Source organism: Bos mutus, chromosome X, assembly GCF_027580195.1.
Source record: "Bos mutus isolate GX-2022 chromosome X, NWIPB_WYAK_1.1, whole genome shotgun sequence".
NCBI classification, from domain to species: domain Eukaryota; kingdom Metazoa; phylum Chordata; class Mammalia; order Artiodactyla; family Bovidae; genus Bos; species Bos mutus.
This window is the reverse complement of record NC_091646.1, coordinates 43,684,909-43,707,451: the sequence shown is the minus strand read 5'-3', so window position 1 is coordinate 43,707,451 and position 22,543 is coordinate 43,684,909. Positions and strand designations below refer to the sequence as shown.

The following is a 22,543-nucleotide window of genomic DNA, read 5'->3' as shown; positions in this document are numbered from 1 at the left end:
AATCAGGTAGCATTACATGTAACCCTTTTGTTGGTAAAAAGAAAGGAGAGTAAGTCAGAAATGCATTAATTCTTCCAGGTCTATTGACAGCAAAATGGACTTGAGGATTGAAAGATTTAATACGACTCCTTAGCAAGGAAGAGGTTTAAGTAGCATAAGAAGGAACCTAGGAAGGGGGGCATCTCACTTTTAAAATTCTGCTACATCCCATAAATGTCAGCTGCAAAGTAATTTTCCAGAAATAGTCTGATTTCCCTACTGACTTCCATTGTGAAAATAGAGCTGTGTTCCCATGGAAAATATATTTGGCCCCAGGTTGTAATAAAACACACTGAAGAATTCAGAAAATTTTATAAAATCCAGCATTTCAAGAAGACATAGTTATCAGTACCTGATAAAATAATACTATCACAAAATGTGAATACACTATGCATGCGTGCATGAGTTTGTGCATACTAGGTCGCTTCAGTCATGTCCGACTCTTACGTCACCATGACTATAGCTCACCAGGCTCCTCTGTCCAAGGGATTCTCTAAGCAAAAATACTGGAGGGGGTTGCCATGTTCTCCTGCAGGGGATCTTCCCGACCCTGTTGTCGTTGTTCAGTTGCTCAGTTGTGTCCAACTCTTTGCAACTCCATGGACTGTAGCACACCAGGCTTCCCTATCCTTCACCATCTCTCAGAGCTTGCTCAAACTCAGGTCCATTGAGTTGGTGATGCCATCCAACCATCTCATCCTCTGTGATCTCCTTTTCCTCTTGCCTTCTGTCTTTGCCAGCATCAGGGTCTTTTCCAGACCCTGTAGTGGATCTTAAAATAGCACACCCAAAACTGTACTGTTCATCTTTTTTAACAAGTCATAGTAATGGGCTTCCCAGGTGGCACTAGTGGTAAAGAACCTGCATGCCAACACAGGATGTAAGAGATGTGGGTTTGATTCCTGGATCAGGAACATCCCATGCAGGAGGGCATGGCAACCCACTCCAGTATTCTTCCCTGGAGAATCCCATGGACAGAGAAGCCTGATGGGCTATAGTCATGGGGCTGCAAAGAGTTGGACACAACTGAGGCGACTTAGCACACATATCACACAGTCTAATACCTTTGCATTTTAAAACATTTTGCTTCTGTGATTATTATTGATTTTTAATAGACTTAACTTTAATTGTGAAAGGTATATTTGGTTTCCTTTGTATTCTTCGTGGTTAGTCTACTTACCTTTCTCTGAAGCATCTTTACAATTAACATTCAAAAGTTTTCAGCCATAGAAAAAAGATCAGAAGGAAATGCTCTAAAATGTTCACAACACTGATTTGTTAGAAATTTTAGTTTACTTTTGTTTTTATATTTCTGAGTCACCTAAAGAAGTGATTTTCTATGTATCTTCTATAATCAGGAATAAAGTTTATAATTGCTTTCCATAAATACGTACATAATGAGATACATTTCAGTTCAGTTCAGTTCAGTCACTCAGTCGTGTCCGACTCATTGGGATGCCATGAACCGTAGCACGCCAGGCCTCCCTGTCCATCATCAACTCCCGGAGTTTACCCAAACTCATGTCCATTGATTCGCTAATGCCATCTAACCATCTCATCGTCTGTCGTCCCCTTCTTCTCCTGCCTTCAATCTTCCCCAACTTCAGGATCTATTCAAATGAGTCAGCTCTTCGCATCAGGTGGCCAAAATATTGAAGTTTCAGCTTCAACATCAGTCCTTCCAATGAACACCCAGGACTGATCTCCCTTAGGATGGACTAGTTGGATTTCCTTGCAGTCCAAGGGACTCTCAAGAGTCTTCTCCAACACCACAGTTCAAAAGCATCAATTCTTCAGCGCTCAGCTTTCTTTACAGTCCAACTCTCACATTTATATATGACCACTGGAAAAACCATAGCCTTAACTAGACGGACCTTTGTTGACAAAGTAATATCTCTGCTTTTTTAATATGCTATCTAGGTTGGTCATAACTTTCCATCCAAGGATTAAGCGTCTTTTAATTTCATGGCTGCAGTCACCATCTGCAGTGATTTTGGACCCCGGAAAAACAAAGCCAGCCACTATTTCCCCATCTATTTCCCATGAAGTGATGGGATCAGATGTCATAATCTTAGTTTTCTGAATGTTGAGCTGTAAGCCAACTTTTTCACTCTCCTCTTTCACTTTCATCAAGAGGCTCTTTAGTTCTTCACTTCCTGCCATAAGGGTGGTGTCATCTGCATATCTGAGGTTATTGATATTTCTCCCGGCAATCTTGATTCCAGCTTGTGCTTCCTCCAGCCCAGTGTTTCTCATGATGTACTCTGCATATAAGTTAAATAAGCAGGGTGACAATATACAGCCTTGATGTACTCCTTTTCCTATTTGGAACCAGTCTGTTATTCCATGTCCAGTTCTAACTGTTGTTTCCTGACCTGCATACAAATTTGTCAAGAGGCAGATCAGGTGGTCTGGTATTCCCATCTCTTGAAGAATTTTCCACCGTTTGTTGTGATCCACACAGTCAAAGGCTTTGGCATAGATGTTTTTCTGGAACTCTCTTGCTTTTTCAATGATGGACCCATTTACATATCTGGTTCCTTTTATGCTTTGGTAGTAGTGGTTGTTGTTATGACTTTTATGATAAAAAGTTTTAAAGCAGTGATGTAATTAATTTTAAAACAAATACTCTTTTGAATATATTACTGTAAGTGTAGTCCTGGTATTACTGAACCAAATTTGGGTCCACTTGCCTGCACGCAGTAAAGCCAATCTACTGACACCAGGTTATGGTGAAGGACACTGTAGCATTTATTAATATTATAGGCGCTAGGCAAGGAGAAAGGGTCTGGGTGGCTTGTGCTTAACACCCCCAAATTCCCTGAAGGGTTTTTTAGCAAAGCATTTTTAAAGACTGATTTTGGTGGGGAGGTGTCTTAGGGTATGTGATCAGCTCATGTACTATTCTCTTGGTTGGTTGGTTGATGGTGAAGTAACAGGGTGGTATCACAAGGGTTAATGTCACCAATCCTTAGGCGCCCGTAGACCTGGGGGCTAAGTGCACAAGTTCATCAAGTAGTTAAATATCTTCCATTTGGTGGGGGTTTTTAGCATTTGTAAAACAACTTAGGAAATGTGCAACAGATACTATTATCTAGGTGCTTCAGAGAGGAGCTAAAGCAGAGAATATGGGGAAGGGGTCTGTCTTGGGAAGGTGTCATATGGTCCTATTGGGTTATACACTACTGGCAGTTGCAGCAACATCTGGGAACATTAGAATTATAATCCTCAGGGCCCAGGGCTCAGGAACAACAAACAGCATTTTGGGTTCTAAAAAGCCATTTGGGTGATTAAATTTCTAGAGATACAGTAGAATGTCTCTCTCCCCCTCTCTCCCCTCCCTTCTTCTCCCTTTCTCTCCATAGTTCTTCCTCTCCTCCCATCTTTCTCTCCCTTTCCTTCCCTCTCCTCATATGGGATATATGTATATGTATATACACACACACATACAGATACATAACCTATATACAGAATTCACTGTAACCTCTTTACCTATATAGAATGTGTATTTAACACAGAAAATACATACTTTCCCCCTAAGTTTTTGTTGCTATTTCCTTTTACCTTATCTAGCTTATAAAAAGATATGAGGCAGTTTTCTGCTGTTTGTACTTCTGTGCTTTCACTTAGCAAACATGTTCGTGGTTATACCTTAAATAGTTCTGCCTCATTTATAGATTTTCAAAGTGCACTAAACGATGTAATGACTCCAGCGAGTTGTTATGGGCTGAATTGTGCCCCACCCACTCCAAATTCATACGTTGAAGCCCTTATCCTCAAAACTTCCAAATGTGACTGTATTTGGAAATAGGACATTTGGAGAGGTAAATAAGTTAAAATGAGATCCTTAGGGTGGGCCCTAATACAATATAACTAGCGTCCTGTTAAGAAGAGATTAGGACACACACAACAAGGACAGAGGGACCTCCAGGTAAGGACACAGAAAGAAAGCCGTCATCTGCAAGCCAAGGAGAGAAGTTACAGAAGATAACAGATTTGCTGACAGCTTAATATTGGATTGCTAGCCTGTTAAACTATGAGAAAATGAATTTCTGTTAAGTTACTCAGTCTGTGGTATTTTGTCATGGTAACCTTAGCAAAGTAATGCAGAAGTATTTACAGAAATGATGGTATAATTCAATCTTAACATCTAATGATTGCCTTTAAGGTACTATGTGGATCATGTTCCTTAACAGAAAGCTACAGCTTTACAAAGAGTGCCAGAGACCAGTATGAAAAACTACTCACCATGCACAACAACATGGTAAAGCTCTATGAGAATCTTGGAGAATACTTTATTTTTGACTCTAAGACTGTGAGCATAGAAGAATTCTTTGGTGATCTCAGCAACTTTCGAACTTTGTTCCTGGTGAGTAATATGCCTTAAAGTCTCGCAAGGCTTGTTGCTTTGGTTTCTTCCATAAGAATTTTATTTTATGTACCGATTGACAACATTGATTTCATGTTACAGCCCTTTAACAGGAATTGACAGTTCTTTTATACCTGTGACATGGATAAAAATTGTTGGCTGGCTTACCGTATAATGGGAACCTAAATGAATTATCTTCAACTTTAGGCACACATGGGAATTTTCCTGCTGAAATTTTATAGAAAATGAATGAGTTGATACTCAAATGACCCTGATTCTTTAAACAGCATAATATTATAATTTGACCTAGCTTAAAAATTAACATCTAAAATCCTTTTTTACTCAATGTATTAAAATGCTTTGATTGATGAACTAATTTCTTTCATAGTCTAGATGAGAAATTGATTCTAAATTGGATGATATAAATGGCCTGGAATACCTAAAGAAATGTGGGCTCTCCTTCTTCAAACTGTAACTCTTGGGGGAAACGGTAAATATTAGCATTAATTGGAGGTAGATCATCAGGGTGCCAGTTATGATGCTAGAGGAAAGCAAAAACTTTGTTGTATAAATGCTGTGGAAATACTTCTTTACATTCAGTGAAGGCATAGTAAAGCACAGTCTCTGTGATCTTTATGGTCATAACATAAAGATGTGTACAATAGTTGATATTGAACAAGTCCATTTTTTAAAGAAGGAATTCTAGCAATTATGCCCAGCAGGAAGATCTGTCAACAAACTAATTCATTGCAGTTTGAGGTATGTTTCTATCCTCAAAGCAATTATTTGCTAAATAAGGCTCTCTATTTTAATTGATGGTATTGGCCCCATTAAATAATTTGATTTTGGAGTCATTTACATGGTCTATGAGCTACAAACATACTTGTAGAAAACATTTGCTTTCATTTGCTGATTTAGGACATGTGACCCAGAGTACACCTCAGCTTTGGAAATAGAAACTAAACGAAAAACTTTCATAAATATGATTATTTGTCTTATTTTTTATTGAGAATATTAGCTTAGTTTGGTCATTGTTCTTTGCCCCTTAATAGGCATGCATATTTTATTTTTTAGTAGTAAAACATGTTCTATTGGTAGAATTGTTTTTTTCAAAACTTTGACGTTGTAAAGATGACATGAACATAGGAACACACTCAGTTTATAACTACTTGAATTATTTTTGAAAATAATAAAAAAATCTGTTAAAAGGATTGGGGACTAGTAAATACACTTCAATTGACACATGGAAAAGAGAAAAATCAAATAATTGTTTGGATAGCATCAATGTCTATGGGTGAATAAAGAGATAAATAAATGTAATTAATATTGTCAATCTCTATGAAAAAGGATTTTGTTTTAACATGAATGGTATCCTAAAACACTGCTTGTCATATTATGTGCCCCTCACCTCCCCAATACATGGACACAAAGTAAAATTTGCTATACTTCTCTCATGTTGCAACATTTATTTAAGGACAATTCTTCTGTGACAGCCTATGTTTAGTCTTATTATCCAGTTGCTTAGAAGACTTCCTAAGAGCTATAGTTATATTATCTCTCAATCATAATTTTAAAAAGCTAAGGATATTAATGATAAGAACTAATTGTATGTCTTGGTGCTCTCACAAATAACCTATGTGGTTAGGTTAAGTCATTTATCTTTCTAGCTAGTTAGCTAGTTAGGAAATGACAGAATTACACTACTGATCTCTAAGCACTTCTTTCTTTTTAGAGTCTATGATTAATGGTGGGACTTTGAGAGAAAGAGATTTGTATTGTGTACATAAATAGGTTATGTCTCTTTGTCTCCTGGCTTCACTGTGGGTGTAGCTTGAATACAGGGAAATGATTTATTTGTCACAAATCATTCTTGTTGTAAATACCTGAAGTCTGGTTTTGTGTGCATGGAAGTTACCTTTTTGAGAACCTGCTAAGAGTTTGGGAGCTTTCATAACAGGTAACCACTCCTACACTGTATCTTTTGTCAGCCATTGCCATCTGTCCTACTGAATACTACTACTTCTATTTACAAATCCTTGTCAACTTACTGGCATGAAAAGTAGGTATGCAACTTTTTAGCTGTTTTGAGTTTGGATTAGTCATATAACATCTCTGGAGTTTCCTCATTTATAAAATATGGGTGATAATTCCTTCCATGTCTTCCTTACCACGATGTGAGAACATGTCATAACCTATTCTGTGCAGATGGAGAGAATTACTAGTCATTCTTTACCCATCCATTCAATTATTACTTGTTGAGAGCCAGCGTGATTTTGGTAATGCTCTAGTCCAGAGATAAAAGGAAGAGAATGGTTTATCTCTATCCATGAGTGGAGGGAGATGGACAAATGCAATATAGTTTGATAAGTGCTGCTATAGGAATATATCAGGTGCTATAATAATACAAAAGAGGAGCTACCTAACCCTGCCAGAACTGCCCAGAGAAGCTGTCAAAGAGAAAGTGACATTTAGGCAGTCTGGAAAAATCCATAGGACTTTGACAAGCTGACTTTGACAAGCAGGTTTAAGGGTTTTACACCTGACCTATAAGCTGAAGACTCCTAAGTCAACATCACCAACTTCAGTCAATCATCTGTGCTCATCATGGCCCTGTTTCATACTGCACTTAAAGTGATTTTACTCTCCCAGGGGAGGGAATAGCCCTGAAAGAGAGGCCAAAGTTGGCATCGCCAAAAGTTCCCATTTTCTTAGTGCTTTGTGTGTTTAGCCTTAGGGTTCTTGGCACTTAAAAGCATATTGGACTATAGATGGAAACAATAAAATAGCAGTAGTGCTGACAAGAAAATAAGAGTTCTGATTCATGTGCTACCAAAAATTACTTCCAAATGAGCTCAGAGTTTCATCTTGGGAGATCTATTTGGCATGTATAGCATAAACAAAATGCAGAGACCAAAAAAAATCTTCCTTAAAGAGATAGCCTCTAAAGGACAGTACAAATGGAAGTAAACATAAAGGGTTGGACATTACGGACTAAGACCTTTTTCAAAATAATCACATTCAAACGAATGAAAGCACAATTGGATAATATCAATGAGATGTTGCTCTATAACTTATTCATATCATTCCTATTATATATTACTCAACTAATAAGGATATTCTAGATGTTCAGTTGCATGTCCTATATATTGACATAAGGATATATGTAACTGGAAACATTTCTAAGTTCAGAATTAAGACTCTCTTTCTAGCTAGCTTGTCTGAGAGCAGGAAAGTTTTTAAAACTGCTTATTAATACAGGCAAGGTTAATTAATAACACCTAAAATTAAGTTGAATATTTTTGTGGAAGAAAGTTGAATTCCATGTTTATACAATATTGAAACATCTCTTTTGCTTATTCTCCTTTATGCTTCAGTCGTTCTACTAGTTCAAAAGTTGACTGCACAGTCTTTTTTCTTTTGAGATATTTTGAATAGAATATTCAAAATCAGTGAACCTTATATGTTTCACCACCATGCAGTATCTTGCTTAGGCATAAAAATTAATTTCAGCTGTTGGGAAATGTTCGAGGCAAGTATTATACTTCAATAACTTTCATAGCTCCAAATAAATTATAGAAAATATTTCTTTTCTCCTTTAATTCTGTCAGTTTCCTGCTGCTTCCGTGTTTTTGTTTTGCTTTGTCTTTTAAAGAACAATCTGTTACCCAGGCACTCAGTAAATATTCATTGTGTGAGCATCCTCATCTCCTAGAAATAGAGGAACAGAGCTTTATAAGATTAGATTCATTGACCTAACTTCAGAAAATGTTACTATTACTATTAAGAATGCTAGCAGATTTCTCAACAAAATAAGTATTTGCTACTGTTCATCTGACAATTAAACAATTTTTTTGAAAAATCAAGACTTTAACCATTTTTCAACACCTCTTAGATGACCATTAAAATGGCCAAGTGTTAGGAGGTTAAGTGATATCTATAAATCAGAGTTTTATGCCATTGTTCAGTCCTTTTGCTTCTCGTGTTCAGTTGCTCAGTCATGTCCAATTTTTTGCACCCCCATGAACTGTAACCCGCCAGGGTCCTCTGTCCATGGAATTTCCCAGGCAAGAATGCTAGAGTAGTCTGCCATTTCCTATTCCAGGGGATCTTCCCTACCCAGGAATTGAACGTGTGTCTCCTGCATTGGCAGAAGTATTCTTTACTACTCTGCCGCCTGGGAAGTCCCTTGTTGATTCTGCCTCCTAAATCTTTGGTCTTCACACATTTCTCTTCAAACCCGCTGACTCTACTTTAGTTCTGGCCCCACACCATCTCTCAGCTGGACTAGTACAAGCTGGACTAGTACAATCTGACTGGTCTCTCTGCCTCCATCTCTTACCATTTCTAACTTCTAATCCATTCCCCACATTATAGTCAAAGTAAAGCTTAAAAAAGCAAACAAACAAGATAATGTTACTTTCCTGACTCAGGATTCTTTAATGACTTGTGTCCTCAGGATAAGATCAAAATGTTGAAAATGAAAGTGGTTTTCAAAAGAGCAAAGATTACCTTAAGCCCAGACCATCCTAAGTTTGGCTGAATAAGCCATAACCACCGAACTTGAACTCTCCTCCCAGACTGGGAAAAGTCAAGTATAGACAGTATGGAAACAGCAGAACAAAACAACAGGAAGTAACTAAGAGGACCTAAACCTCTTAGAACAGAGAGAAATTTGGGGAGCACAGCATCAAAACTAAATGAATGCTCGGAGGCAAATTTATGATCATCATCCTGTGTTAATTGCTTCTGTAGTTAATTGCACCCCACTCCAGTACTCTTGCCTGGAAAATCCCATGGATGGAGGAGCCTGGTGGGCTGCAGTCCATGGGGTCACTAAGAGTCAGACACGACTGAGCGATTTCACTTTCACTTTTCACTTTCATGCATTGGAGAAGGAAATGGCAATCCACTCCAGTGTTCTTGCCTGGAGAATCCCAGGGACGGGGGAGCCTGGTGAGCTGCCGTCTATGGGGTCACACAGAGTCGGACACGACTGAAGTGACTTAGCAGCAGCAGCAGCAACTAGTGCAGCATCAGGAGTTTGGACACTCAAAGTCACTCTTAATTCTCAGAGATGTTTTTTCTTCTATCTTAAAGTAATTGTTCTTTTAAAGTGTAACCTTATTTGAGAGCTCCTTGTAGCCATTTTGGCTTATGGAGATTAGTTGATTTTGAGAAGCTCTCATTTTCCTCAAGCCATTTTCCTCTTTACAAAGCCTCAGTCATATCTGAATCTGAACTATAACTGGAAACCAAGGTGAATATCTGCATTTACTTAGACTCAAACAACTAAATTGATGATATATAGAACATTTTATTCATTCATTAAAGGCAATTTGCCTTTAAAGAAATGAGGATGAATTTTTGCATAAAGGATGGTGCATATAATTCCTGATCCAAGAAGACTAAGTTATTTTGACATATTTTTAAGCCTTCAATTCACAAAGCACTTGACATTTAAAGGAAAATTTAGCACAATATTGTAAAAATGGTGGACTTATGTAAGAAACCAAATATGTTATTTAACAAAGAAGAGTCTTCATCAGTAATGTAAAATCTATTATGTAGAGTTCCATTATCCAAAATCTATTAGATGCTTCATAAATTGATGCATCTTTACTTTGCCAATAAAATGGTAATTATTATTATAAGAGCTTCCCTGGTGGCTCAGATGGTGAAGAATCTGCCTGCCAAGCAGGAGATGTGGATTCAATCCCTGGGTTGGGAAGATCCCGTGGAGAAGGAAATGACAACCTCTTCTAGTATTCTTGCATGGAGAATTCCATGGTCAAAGGAGCCTGGAGGGCTACAGTCCATAGAGTTGCAAGAGCTGGACACAACTGACTAACACTTTCACTTTCATAACATTATGAAGATGCCCTTGAGAAACAGCAAAAGATGTTTCTGTGCCTCTTGAATAGTATAGTTTTATTTGAAGCAAAGTGTCTCATCACCTGTGAAGTCATATGTTTACCATAGTAACAATGATCCAAATATTCCCAGTTATTTCTTCTTTATCCCCATTGGCAGGACTCAAGCTCTCTGCAAAGTCTCCACTCCCAAAAGTACATATAGAGTCATTTCATTTGGGCTCAAAAACATGTCATCTATAGTCACTACTTGATACTTGCCCACAAATATTTGAGTGCCTACTATTCTAGGGTGATAAGAATATAGCACTGAACAAAGACAAAGTCGTGCCCTTTCTGTCCTACAGCCCCCACTCCCAACCCAAATACCTTTTGCTGGCAAAGCTCCTTGGGTTGCCCTCAATGATAATGCCCACATCTCGACCAAGGTTGCAGTCTCCTGATGTTCCAATTTTACCAATGTTCCAATTTTTCCAGTCCTTGAAGTACTAGACTATGGGGTTATGCTCAGTGCAGACAAAGCCATGCTTCTGAGGACCCTTCTTAAAAAGTTTCTTTCTTTTTTCTTCTGATTCCTTTCTCCTTGGAGAATTAATTTTTTTTTTCATGTTCTAGAGACCTAAAGAGGATCATAAGACTATAAACCCCTCCATTGCCATCCTTTCTCCCTTTCATTAAGCAACTAGGAAGGAATCTTCCTTTTCCTAGAAGTAAGGGATAAATAAAGTACCAGTATAAATCCTTTCATGCAAATAGAGCCCTAAGGTCCCACCAGCTCCCTCTGTTTAATCACACACACCCAGATAATTCCCTTTGAGCTCAGCTGGAACCACCCTGGCTACATAGCCTTAGGTTTATTTTGAGCTATTTCAACTCTTTGAAAATATGCAATCCATGTAAAATATATGGTAACATTATTAAGCAGAATATTTGACCAGAATACCTCATTCCCCAGCTATACCAGAGAACAGATTTTACTGTATTATACAGACATCATTGAATTCTTCTTTAGAAAACAGTGTTACCTATCAACTTGTATTCTGTTTGTTTACTTTGGACCAGAAGTAGATGCCCTATTTTTCTGATATTATTGTTCCTTGTATAAAAAAGGTAAATATTGTATTGTAAGGAACTAAAGGAAGATGTAATAAAGGCATACATGGATAAAGAAAACTCATATTCCCCAGAGAAAAATGCCTACTGGTATAAATGGTTTTAAAATGTGTACACATTTTAGATTAATATTATAAAATTTTAAGATACCATGTATGTGTGCTCAGTCACTCAATCATGTCCAATTCTTTGTGGCCCTGTGGACTGCACCCTGCCAGGCCCCTCTGCCCATGGAATTTTCCAGGCAAGAATATTGGAGTGGGTTGCCATTCCCTACTCTTTAAGATATCATAAGTGTTTCTAAAAATATTTCTCTAAGTTTTCATAATTGTTTATGGCAAACTAGATATTACCCTTTAGAAATCTAAGATAATGTGATAGCTAACACTGAAAATATTAACAAAATCAGTTCAATACCTACTTTTCTCATTAAAGTCTAGTAATAAATAGAACCAGGAAACAAAATACATTATCTTTAGTTCTAGCAATAACACTTCATTTAGAATTTCTCAAGTAAGTGTTCCCCATAAATAAGTTATTAAATTTATTTCCAACCACCAAGAAATTATGCTGAAATTCAGCTTCTGTGCACTGGTGCTGGATCAAATCTTGGAAACAGAGTTTTGGGTGAAGTAGGAAAGAATAGCTTTATTGATTTACCAGACAAAGAGGAACACAGTGGGCTCGGGTCCCACTAAACCATGTGTCCCAACCCAGGAGGATTGGGTGAGGAGTTTTATAGCAATGGTTCAAGGATGGAGTTGATAATTTGGATCAGGTTGTGTGCAGGGCCTGCATTACTGTAATCGAGCCTCACGTGGTCTGCTGATGAGCTGTGGTTTTTCAGGTTATCAAACTATGAGCTTCTCTCTGGAATGAAGAATGCTCCATCAAGTAGTTCATGTTCCATTTGGTGGGAGTTTTAGTCTGCAGAAGATCTCAAAGATGTTAGGTATATCCCTTGACATGGACAACACCAGATGATCAATACTGAAATCAGATTGATTATATTTTTTCTGGCCAAAGATGGAGAAGCTCTATACAGTCAACAAAAACATGACAGGGAGCTGACTGTGGCTCAGATCATGAACCCCTTATCGCAAAATTCAGGCTTAAATTGAAGAAAGTAGGGAAAACCACTAAGCCATAAAGGTATGACTTCAGTCCCTTACAATTATACTGTAGAAATGATAAATAGATTCAAGGGATTAGATCTGATAGAATGCCTGCAGAACTATTGACAGAGTTTCGTAATATTGTACAGGAGGTGGTGATCAAAACCATCCCCAAGAAAAAGAAATACAAAAAGGCAAAATGGTTGTCTGAGGAGGTCTTTCAAATAGCTGAGAAAAGAAGAGACACAAAAGGCAAGAAGGAAAAGAAAGATATACCCATCTGAACGCTGAGTTCTGAAGAATAGCAAGGAGAGACAAGAAAGCCTTCCTAAGTGATCAAAGAAATAAAGAACAGTAGAATGGGAAAGACTAGAGATCTCTTCAAGAAAATTAGAGATACCGAGGGAACATTTCATGCAAAGATGGGCACAACAAAGGACAAAAACGTTATAGACCTAACAGAAGCAGAAGATTAAGAAGTTCAGTTCAGTCGCTCAGTCGTGTCCAACGCTTTGTGACCCCACGAACCACAACACGCCAGACCTCCCGGTCTATCACCAACTCGTGGACTCCACCCAAACCCATGTCCATTGAGTCGGTGATGCCATCCAGCCATCTTCTTCTCTGTTGTCCCCTTCTCCTCCTGCCCTCAATCTTTCCCAGTATCATATTTTCCAATAAGTCAGCTCTTCCCATCAGGTGACCAAAGTATTGGAGTTTCAGCTTCAACATCAGTCCTTCAAATGAACACCCAGGACTGATCTCCCTTAGGATGGACTGGTTGGATCTCCTGCAGTCCAAGGGACTCTCAAGAGTCTTCTCCAACACCACAGTTACAAAGCATCAATTCTTCACGCTCAGCTTTCTTTATAGTCCAAATCTCACATCCATACATGACCACTGGAAAAACCATAGCCTTGACTAGATGGACCTTTGTTGACAAAGTAATGTCTCTGCTTTTTAATATGCTGTCTAGGTTGGTCATAACTTTCCTTCCAAGGAGTAAGCATCTTTTAATTTCATGGCTGCAGTCACCATCTACAGTGACTTTGGAACCCAGAAAAATAAAGTCAGCCACTGTTTCCATTGTTTCCCCATCTATTTGCCATGAAGTGATGGGACCAGATGCCATGATCTTAGTTTTCTGAATGTTGAACTTTAAGCCAACTTTTTCACTCTCCTCTTTCACTTTCATCAAGAGGCTCCATAGTTCTTCTTCACTTTCTGCCATAAGTGTGGTGTCATCTGCATATCTGAGGTTATTGATGTTTCTCCCATCAATCTTGATTCCAGCTTGTGCTTCTTCCAGCCCAGCATTTCTCATGATGTACTCTGCATGTAAGTTAAATAAGCAGGGTGACAATATACAGCCTTGACGTACTCCTTTTTCCTATTTGGAACCAGTCTGATTAAGAAGAGGTGGCAAAAATACACAGAAGAACTATACAAAAAAAGATCTTCATGACCCAGATAACCAACAGAGGGTGTGATCACTCACCTAGAGCCAGACATCCTGGAGTGAAAAGTCAAGTGGGCCTTAGGAAGCATCTCTACAAACAAAGCTAGTGGAGGTGATGGAATTTCAGTTGAGCTATTTCAAATCCTAAAAGATGATGCTGTGAAAGTGCTGCACTCAATATGCCAGCAAATTTGGAAAAGTCGGCAGTGGCCAGAGGACTGGAAAAGGTCAGTTTTCATTCCAATACCAAAGAAAGGCAATGCCAAAGAGTGTTCAAACTACCACACAATTTCACTCATTTCATACACTAGCAAGGTAATGCTCAAAATTCTCCAAGGTATGCTTCAACAGTATGTGAACCGAGAACTTTCCATGTATTCGAGCTGGTTTTAGAAAAGGAAGAAGAACCAGAGATCAAATTACCAACATCTGTTGGATCATCAAAGAAGCAAGAAATTTCCAGAGAAACGTCTACTTCTGCTTCATTGACTACGGTAAAGTCTTTGACTGTGTGGATCACAACAAACTGGAAAATTCTTAAAGAGATGAAATTGGAGCCTATTACACAGAGTGAAGTAAGCCAGAAAGAAAAACACCAATACAGTATACTAATACATATATATGGAATTTAGAAAGATGGTAATGATAACCCTGTATGCGAAACACCAAAAGAGACACAGATGTATAGAACAGTCTTTTGGACTCTGTGGGAGAGGGAGAGGGTGGGATGATTTGGGAGAATGGCATTGAAACATGTATAATATCATATAAGAAACTAATGGCCAGTCCAGGTTCAATGCAGGATACAGGATGCTTGGGGCTGGTGCACTGGGATGACCCAGAGGGATGGTATGGGGAGGGAGGTGGGAGCGGAGTTCAGGATGGGGAACACGTGTACACCCGTGGCAGATTCATGTTGATGTATGGCAAAACCAATACAATATTATAAACTAATTAGCCTCCAATTAAAATAAATAAATTTAAATTAAAGAGATGGGAATACAGGATCACTGTAGCTGTCTCCTGTGAAACCTGTATGCAGGTAAGAAGCAACAGTTAGAACCAGACATGGAAGAATGGACTAGTTCCAAATTGGGAAAGGAGTCCGTCAAGCCTGTATATTGTCACCCTGCTTATTTAACTTATATGCATCATGTGAAATGCTAGGCTGGATGAAGCACAAGCTGGAATCAAGATAGCTGGGAGAAATATCAACAACCTCAGATATGCAGATGACGCCACCCTTATGGCAAAAAGCAAAGAGAAACTAAAGAGCCTATTGATGAAAGTGAAAGAGGAGAGTGCAAAGGCTGGCTTAAAACTCAACATTCAAAAAACTAATGTCGAAGCATCCCATCCTATCACTTCATGACATATAGATGGGGAAACAATGGAAACAGTGAGAGACTATTTTGGAGGCTCCAAAATCACTGCAGATGGTGACTGCAGCCATGAAATTAAAAGACGTTTACTCCTTGGAAGAAAATCTATGAGAAATCTAGACAGCATATTAAAAAGTAGAGATACTTTTCTAACAAAGGTCCGTCTAATTAAAGCTATGGCTTTTCCATTAGTAATGTGTGGATGTGAGAGTTGGACAGAAGGCTGAGCCTTAAATTATTGATGCTTTTGACCGGTGTTGTTGGAGAAGACTTGAGAGCTCCTTGGACTGCATGGAGATCAAATCAGTCAATCCTAAAGTAATCAATCCTGAATATTCACTGAAGGACTGATGCTGAAGCTCCAATACTTTGGCCACCTGATAGGAAGAGCTAATTCATTCCAAAAGACCCTAATGCTGGCAAAGATTGAAGGCGGGAGGAGAAGGGGACGACAGAGGATGAGATGGTTGGATGGCATCACTGACTCAATGAATATGAGTTTGAGCAGTCTCTGGTGTTGCAGAAACCAGTACTCGAGAAACCAAGCACCACACTCAGAGAGTTGGACAACTCAGGTTTATTATGCCAGCGGGCCCAGAGGAATTTACACTTCAAGCTCTGAGCCCTGAACAAAAGCATTACAGAGTTTTTATAGACAGACTGTAGTGGGCAACACTAGCTGTTATTAGGCTGGTTTAAACTAAGGGTTTCGCATGTGCGTGAACAGTGGTCAAGGTGGGGAGGGGGATGCCTAACCTGGACAGGCGTGATTAAGCAGGTTTGCAGGAGCTGGGTGATTGCAAAGAACAGGAGAAGGGTGAGTGAGATAAACTCCAGTTCCTAGCATTGCAAGTCCCCACTTTCTGAGACTGTGACCTACGTGATCTAAACTTTGCAAGGGGCAAGCTGAGTTACAGAGGCAGAAAGAGAAATTCTGAATTGAATTATTCAGTTCAGTCACTCAGTCATGTCCAACTCTTTGAGACCCCATGAAGGAAGTTATGTAAAATTTTAACTTTTCCCCTTCCTGGGAGATGGTGAAGGACAGGGAAGCCTGGTGTGCTGCAGTCCATGGGGTGACAAAGAATAGGACAGGAATGAGCAACTGAAAAACAAATCCCTTGAGGTGAAACCAGGACCCTGCCCCAAGGCTGAACTATTGTTTCCTGGCTGTTCCTCCTTTGTCTCTGTGTTCCCTCCCTTCCCTGATTAGCAGCTGTTGTAATCTGCCTTTCGGAGAAGGTCATGAAAGGCTGTAATTTATTCCCTTCAAACAAGAAAAGATGAATGCAAAAAGGCTTCCATGCCCAGGAGTCTCACAGGATCCTACTAAGTTTCATTAGTAAGGAAGTTATAAAATAAGCTAGAAGGTATATGAGCTGACCTTCCTGGTGAGCCTGAGATTGGCCAAAGCTATTGATTATTATCAAAGCCTGCCTGTTAAAACCTAAGCAGGAAGATGCCAGAGGCTAAAATGCTACTGGGGCCACCCTTTCAGCTTGCTGTTTTTCTTCATTCTGCTTCACCCTTATTTGTTCATCAGAAAAGTGGCCCTAGCACTACAGGCAGTAGAAGACAGGACTCTCCTTGGAACCATACCCATGGAGCTCCATTTTCCCTATATCACTCCCCTTTCTTCTCCTTCCCACACTTCCTCTTCAGTTCCCTTACCAAAGTGTTTAAGTCACTTCATGTAAGAAACCCTCCCTACTGCCTCAGCTTTGGTCTGGACGTCCCTTCTGGGCACTTTCATACCTCCATCCTAGCACATTTTACCCTGTAATGTGTTTATCTGCAAATCCTCTGTGACCAGCACTACTGTGACTACTCTGTGATCAGCCTACCATGTGTCAAGAGTGGTGCTAATCACTAAGTGTATGTATGTATGTATGTATGTATGTGTGTATATATATATATATATATATATATATATATATATATACGTTCATATATATATATATATATATCATTCATTGATTCAATGAATTATTTCAGCAATGAATGAACCAAATGACCAATGATGAAGAAAATCAAAAATTTGGTCATCCAGATCTCACATTCTAGTGGGAAAGAGCATTGAAGCAACAAATTCTAATAATAAAATGATACATATATACAAAGGGCTTGTGAGAGGAGAGAGAGACATTTGTTTTGTCTGATGTAAGGATGCCTTCAAAGAAGTGACTTGTATCGCAGCCTTTCACATTTAAAGAAGTCTTTCCTTTTTTATTCCTCCCCAACTGATTTGGTGTTAATGTTTAGTGATAAACATGTATATTTCCTAGTTTTCTATGATGAGTTCAGATTAGAAAGATAGCTGTTTCATTTACAGGGAAGCAGCTTTCAGGCAGTTATTATGATCTAAACGTTATTCCATAATATGCTTGGACAAGGAGTAACCAAGCTTCAGTTACTTCTTATGACTGACAGCTCTCTCGAGCAATAGGTCAATTGAGCCAGTTTATCTAGGGCAAAATCAATTCCTTAAAGACTGACTTGTCTGGTGTTACTTTGGAGTAGTGGGTCTTATTCAGGGATGATCTTGCTTCCCAGGAGACATTTGGCAAGGTCTAGAGACACTTTTGTTTGTCACAAACAGGGAGGAAGTGCTCCTAGCATCTAATGGGTGAAGCCTAGAATGCCACTAAACATCATACAATGTATGTTAAGGTCCCCCACAACAAAGAAATAATCCTTGCCAAGATTGAGAAGCCTGACCTTAGGGTTATCTGTTAAAGTTTTTTTTTTTTTTTTTTAAGAAGCAAAATTTGTACTAGATGAATTAATAATGTATCTGTTTGTCATATCAATTTAGTATACAACAGTAATTTCAATTATTGATCAATGAAAAGTATTGTTTTTTGTTTTTGTTTTTCCCGGGGCCTTTAGGTCCTCTCCATTATTGCCACTGCCAAGGGATGTGTATTATCGCTTTTATTACTAATCATGGAAAGATGTTCTGGTTCATATGACTCATAAAATTTTTAAATTGTGCATGTAAATTTTAGGAAAATTGGAAACCATAGTCAAAAAAGAAAAAAGAATCAACTGAAATCCTACTACCCAGAGATAACTAATATTAATAGCTTGCCATACATTCTTCTAGACATTTCTTTGCATGTATATATGTATTTAGATTGTGAATATATTTTTCTTAAAATAAAATCTTGTGAAGATTTAAGCTCTAAAATTTTTATTTACTTGTAATAATTCCTAGCAGCTTATGCCTGTATGTGTATGATCATCAGCATTTAGTGTATAGTGCTATTAGTTATACCTTTAGTTGTGATTTAAAATATTAATTAGCTCATTTCATGATGATTTTTTCAGAATACCTGATCGTTGGTGCCATGCTAATCATCATTGACTATTGGGAGTCACCTGTAAATAAACCAGTATAATCTTCCTTCTCTTTTTGTTTTACATAATGCCCTCATCAAACTTCTCCCTGGCAAGGGGCCAGTAATATGTTCAAAGTGTATTATTCTTCAAGATCTTAAAAATTCTATGTTCAAATTAGTGATATGACTCAGTATGATGGTTTAGCTGAAGTCATTTTATTTTTTTCAGATTTTATTAATAGGGCATGAAAGAGCCAAACTTGTTTATACTGGAGATGGAATAGTTTGGAATAATGTATAATTTTTTTTGCTCATTTGTCCTTGGTCTAGAAGAAAAAGAAACAATTTCCATGTACATTAGAGACAAATGCAACAGTGATTCAGAAGAGCAAGACAGATAATCAAGTAAAATATAGATAAAATAATAACTATTATAGTGACCTATTGTAATCTCTAGATAGGAGATATGGGTTGATGTCCCTAACAACCTGGAAACTTGATTTTGAAGATTATTTTTAGTGTTATAAGCCTTCATCAGATGACATCTCCTTCATCAGATGATATCCCTAAGAAAGTATTTCCCCAAGTTCTTGCTCCTTAGTTTAAAATACAAGATTTATAAATAAAAAATCAATTTAAGATAAAGTATATTGCCTTATGATTATGATTATCCCATAATCATAATTATGTTGTGGTTCTTTCATACTATATTAAAAGTCTAAATATATAATATTTTCATAGAAATACATTTTTATTCTATTTGAGCATTATTTAGGCTAAATATGTTTTAGATCACCATTTAGGTAATGGGCTTTAATGAATACAGCAAATTAATGTACAACTATTACTGTAAATATAACTGCTTGTATATGTAGATATTGTTTCTTGAATATTTTTCTTAGTGCCTGAAAATAATTGCTTTAACTCAATTTAAAACAGACAAGCATATTTTGATATTTGTCCTTTTTCATAATCTATCGGGATACTTTTGACTGTGATATAACTAAATTTGGCTTAAGAATATGATTTTAATCTCACATATCACAAGAAATGTAGAGGTAAAGCAGGTACAGGTATGATTAATTTAGCAACTTCGTGATATAATCACCTAGACTTGGGATTTTGCAAATACTTCTGCTCTGCCACCCTTGGCGTGTTGGCTCATGGTTGCAAAATGGCTGCAGTAGTTTCAAGCATCACATACAAATATAGTGATATATAACAAAGAATAAGTCATTGTCTCCCATCAAGTTTTTTTTGTTTTGCTAACGAGAAAAACTTTTCCAGAAGCCCCTGGACAGATTTTTTTCATCAAATTCTGTTGTCCAGGATTCGCTCACATGCCCACCTCTTAACTAATGACCATCAAAAAGAATCTTAGATTAATCATGATTTACCCATGGGATGGGGACAGAACTCCTTTCCTGAACATGACTGTGCAGAGACTAAGCAGCCAAACTAATCCAGAGCTCTGCCAGCAGGTAAGAAGGTTCAAGTTCGATGGATTAGGGCCAGCAATTAGGAGTATCTATAAAATAGAGAACACAAAAGTACATTGCTGCTCGGCATTGTTTGAATTCTCAACAGTTCAAAATTCACAAAATACAAATGAAGGAGATGTTTCTGTGAAATGTACACTTAAATTGTTTAAAAAAGAATCTTGGTGAATAGAACTTTAAATAGAAAACAATTATTTGCTTTTTTCCAAGTTACCCTTCCTGTTTATTTTCTGTCTTTAGCTGGAATATACTTACACAAGACAGGTCTGCTTTTCTAGCTTGCTTGCTTGCTTTATCTCATTCATTCATTCAGCAAATATTTACTGAGTATTCACTAAATTAAAGATACCATTCTAGGTACTGACACTTTTTAGTTTACTAAAAACCTCTGCCTTTATGAAATTTGACTTGTAAAGGGAAAGGTAAGATAATAAACAATAAATATAATTATTAGAAAAATTGTATACTTTGTTAGAACCTAATAAGTGCTATGGAAAGAAAAAAATTGCCAAATGGAAAAGCCACATGGCAAGAGCTGACAGGTTTCAGCATTAGTTATAAAGTTCCTTGTACAATCAATATTTTAGATTAAGACTTAAGATTTTAGCATTTCAACTTTTTTCCCCATAAGTGTAGGAATCACTGTGTATTCCTGTTTAGAAGACTTTACTAGTTACTATTAGATGTTTTTTATTATGAGTCCAAACTATTTTCATAAGTTGTATATCCTTCTGTGGTATAGGAGAAAAAAAATAAATTCTGCCCCTCTTGAGAGAAAGAGTCTTCCCAAGGGCTTTATCATTTCAATTAAATAGAGTAACCTTATCTTCTAGAATATGGAGGCTATGCAGAGATCTTTACCTAGAGGCAGACAGGAAGCTCTGACAAAAGATGGGATGTATAGCAAAGCATGTAATAGAATAAAAGCATATTTTTCATGCAAAAATATGAAAAATTCTATGGGACTTACAAAGACACTGAGTTCATTTTGAATTCTTTTCATCCTGGTCCTTGTTCCCTGCCAGCTGTCAGCTAATTGATCTGATAAACTAATGCAGTACTATGTCACTCATTCTCTACTACACGTGTGCCCTTTAAATTCCAGACAGTGCCTTAATCTGGCAGAGGCAGATTAATCTGCTGTCAAGAACTTCTTGCTGCATGGCTTGCTGATAGAGGAAATATTGGGGAGAAAGGCAACTTTTCTTGTACCTCTTGAAATAACATCATGTACGCAGCTGCCTAATCTTCCTAGGTCTAGGATTTCACTTCTTCCCATCAATGACATTCCACAACTTAACCTATCTGTTGTGGTCTCAAAATCCAGCTGTGTTTTTCAGATTGGCATCCTTTGGTAATGCCTCCCTTGTCATATAGATTAGGGATCAGCAATCTATGATCCAGGGCCAAGTCCGGCATGCCCTATGCTTTTATTAATAAAGTCATATTAGCGCACAGCCAAGCTCCTTTGTTTATGTATTTCTGTGGCTGCTTTCATTCTGTGATGGTAATGGCAATGCTGAATGCTTGAGACAGGGTCCATATGACCCCAAAGGCTGAAAATATTTACTGTCTGGCCCTTTGCAGAAAACACTTGCTGACCCTTAATATAGCACATGCAAACAAGGGTGTGGAGGTGAATTTCTGATAGGGAAATTGCAGAAAACAGATACCGTCTCTCTTGCATTTTAACTTTCAAATCCAGTCCCTCCTTAAGAGGGGTTAGCTTTCAGAGAAGATGGAAATTATTCATTGGAAGAGATGCGGTTATCAACTGCACTCTTGATTTCCACTTTCCTTTCAAGGTGACATTCACGTCTTTACATATTGCCCCTGAGACAGAACTGCTGCCCTCATCTTGGATACTGCACAGGGTGATCACAGGCTTAGTGAGACTCACTTTCTTAGACCTTTAATGGCCACACCTGGGTGACAATAAAGTCTCAACAAGCATTTGGAAACCTTGGCACTCTAACTCCTCCTCAAACACTCTTCTTTTCCTCTGCTTGAAATGTCTTTGTGCTCACCATCTTTCTTCCACCTTATGAAATCATTTTTTTCCTTCAAGACTCATTCGATGTCGATTTTTGCCTTTACATCTTTCCTATTCTCTCCCCCCTCAACTCCAGGGAGATTTCATCACTCCCTAGTTCATATGCTTGCATCACATGGCTCATGTGATTTTTGTCACACTGCACTCATTATAATTGATGGCGTGCAGACCTACCTTCTCCTTTACGCTGTGAATTCCTCTGGAATATATATGTCTCACCCGTCTGTGAATTTTTGTCACACCACAGAGCACATGACACATAGTCGCCGGCAGATATTTCTTGATTGGTAACCACATTTGTAA

General features: G+C 38.0%; 1 protein-coding gene across 1 annotated transcript in view; it reads left to right on the top strand.

Annotated features, from left to right (window-relative positions):
* The window catches only part of DIAPH2 (diaphanous related formin 2), a 983,285-nt gene that overhangs the window by 725,092 nt on the left and 235,650 nt on the right, over nt 1–22,543 (top strand). The window contains exon 25 of the mRNA XM_070366366.1: nt 4,245–4,408. Within this exon, the coding sequence (XP_070222467.1) occupies nt 4,245–4,408 (164 nt within the window). The remainder of the gene's footprint in view (nt 1–4,244; nt 4,409–22,543) is intronic.